The sequence below is a fragment of the Etheostoma spectabile genome, chromosome 16 (genome assembly GCF_008692095.1).
Source record: "Etheostoma spectabile isolate EspeVRDwgs_2016 chromosome 16, UIUC_Espe_1.0, whole genome shotgun sequence".
Taxonomy (NCBI): Eukaryota; Metazoa; Chordata; class Actinopteri; order Perciformes; family Percidae; genus Etheostoma; species Etheostoma spectabile.
Genome location: NC_045748.1, coordinates 5,954,862 through 5,956,899, shown reverse-complemented (window position 1 = coordinate 5,956,899; position 2,038 = coordinate 5,954,862). Strand labels below are relative to the sequence as shown.

The 2,038-nt window shown below is 43.8% G+C and overlaps 1 protein-coding gene across 1 annotated transcript in view; it reads right to left on the bottom strand.

Annotated features, from left to right (window-relative positions):
• LOC116703893 (progestin and adipoQ receptor family member 3) overlaps positions 1-2,038 on the bottom strand; it is a 6,819-nt gene that overhangs the window by 2,256 nt on the left and 2,525 nt on the right. Inside the window, exons 4-6 of the mRNA XM_032538932.1 lie at positions 1,245-1,400; positions 935-1,132; positions 636-726 (exon numbers count right to left, since the gene is read on the bottom strand). Coding sequence (XP_032394823.1) covers positions 636-726; positions 935-1,132; positions 1,245-1,400 — 445 coding nt within the window. The remainder of the gene's footprint in view (positions 1-635; positions 727-934; positions 1,133-1,244; positions 1,401-2,038) is intronic.

The window sequence follows — 2,038 nt, the reverse complement described above, 5'->3', positions numbered from 1 at the left end:
ATTTTCAAAAAACACCATATTTTTGTTGTAGGACATTGCTGCTGTTCTTCTTTTCACCCTGTGTGTTGAGCTCTCTGTTTTAGCAACAGAATGAGGCATCTCACTTCTGTTCCATCTTTGTTGGGAGTCAAACATGCGCAGTAGTAAAGACTACTAGCTAGTCAGAAGCAGAGTATGAGGGCATTGCGATCATATCGCAATTGCATTGTCAGTCAAACATAATCGCAACTAGATATTTTCCTCAGACCATGCAGCCGTAGCGGGCAGTGCTCCAGACAGCACAGGTTTAAACCTGTCTAAAACCTTAAACTGCAGACAGAGAAACTGCTTAAAGGTCCTTCACTGACACAACAAAAAACAATTAAAAGTGAAATATAAATAGTCACATATGGTGTTTTTCCACTGCATGGTACCTACTCGACTCTACTCGCCTTTTATGTTTTTTAGTAACACCTCAGTTGAGCTTCCAAGCAAGCTGGAGCAATACCAAAAAGTGAAGTGAAAACCTGCAGACTACTGATTGGTTGGAGAGAATTGTCACTATACACTGCGTCATCACTGCCAGCGACAGACAGTGGGGTGTCCTGGACAAACCCTCCTTGTTAAAATAGTTCAGCCAGAAGAGAAGGACTCACCAGGGAAATAGCGTTCAGGGATCTTGGTGACATAGAACAGGAAGGCAGATCCAGCTATCAGGTACATGACTAGCACACGAGGCAGGAACAGCTGCACATACAACAAAAAACAGGATTCACATGACTAAACATTATACAGTTAGGGGAAGAAAGGGCAGAGATTCATGAGTGAGACTTGTTACACACTAGAGGAACACTTACTCTTAATGAAGCTGCTGAGTAGCGTGTACGAAGGTGTAATACATGTAACTATTTGAGCATCTCTCTGCTTGTTCTATTTCATTACTCGGCTTCCTGACCTGAACAACAGCAGTGGCGAATCCTCCATTGAGCCAGACCCAGTGACAGGCAGGAATCACACTGATGCCAGCCACACAGCAGAAGATCGCCGTCCGTATCCGTCGCCAGTCGTTGCTGAGGTAACGAGGGTGGACCTGAGCAAAGAAGACGGCCAGGATCAAGGACAGCACGGTCAGCAGATAGACCTGTCGCCAAAACTGTAAGACAGCAAGAGTAGCCGATTAGATACAGTCTAATCAGAGCTGGAGCATCCGTTTCTTTGTTAGTATACCATCTTAAGAGAAAGATATCTTGGCTATTCACACTTACAGCATTACAGTAGAAAGCGTAGAAGATCCCAGGTACATAACAGCCCAGGATGCCAACAGAGATGCCTGCGTAGTCCAACGACAGCCAGCGACGGCAAGTCTTCTCCGACCGGTGGCACGCGAACAGGTGATACCCCACAGAACACAACATGCACACCTGCGAGGAAATCCCACAGTGCCATTACAGACTGGAAGATATTTGTAAGGGTCGTCTCTCACAAAAGTGTCATAACATCCAACACAAATTAGAGCTTTTTTATGACTGCCATTATTATTTTTATCAAGTTCATTTAGTTTTATCTTTTTTAATGCACTTGTGTGGACAAAGAAAAGGAGAGGAGTTCAAAGTTCATACATCGGACCCTACGCCGTAGCCTGACGTGCACCTCTCGAAAAATGTAACAAAAACGTAGCGGCGACGCACGTTGCATTTCCCCTGACTCCTTCCCTGGTTCTCCTTCTCCATAAACAACATGAAATCAAGGGGAGGGTTAAGCTTTCCTGCTACAGATTTCCCACCGTGGTCAGAAAGCACAGGGAAGACACTTTGTTTCTCTCACTATGAGTCTAGAGTTGTTTCGCACCAAAGTTTATCGCTTTCATTCTCTCAAGCACACACTCCCCACACACGCACGCAAATATACCAAGAGCTGGACAACATATCAATATTATATCGATATTGTGATATGACACTAGATATCATCTTAGATTTTTGATATCGTAATACCCTAATATTGCATAAGTGTTGTCTTTACTGGTTTTAAAGGTTGCATTACAGTAAAGTGATGTCATTTT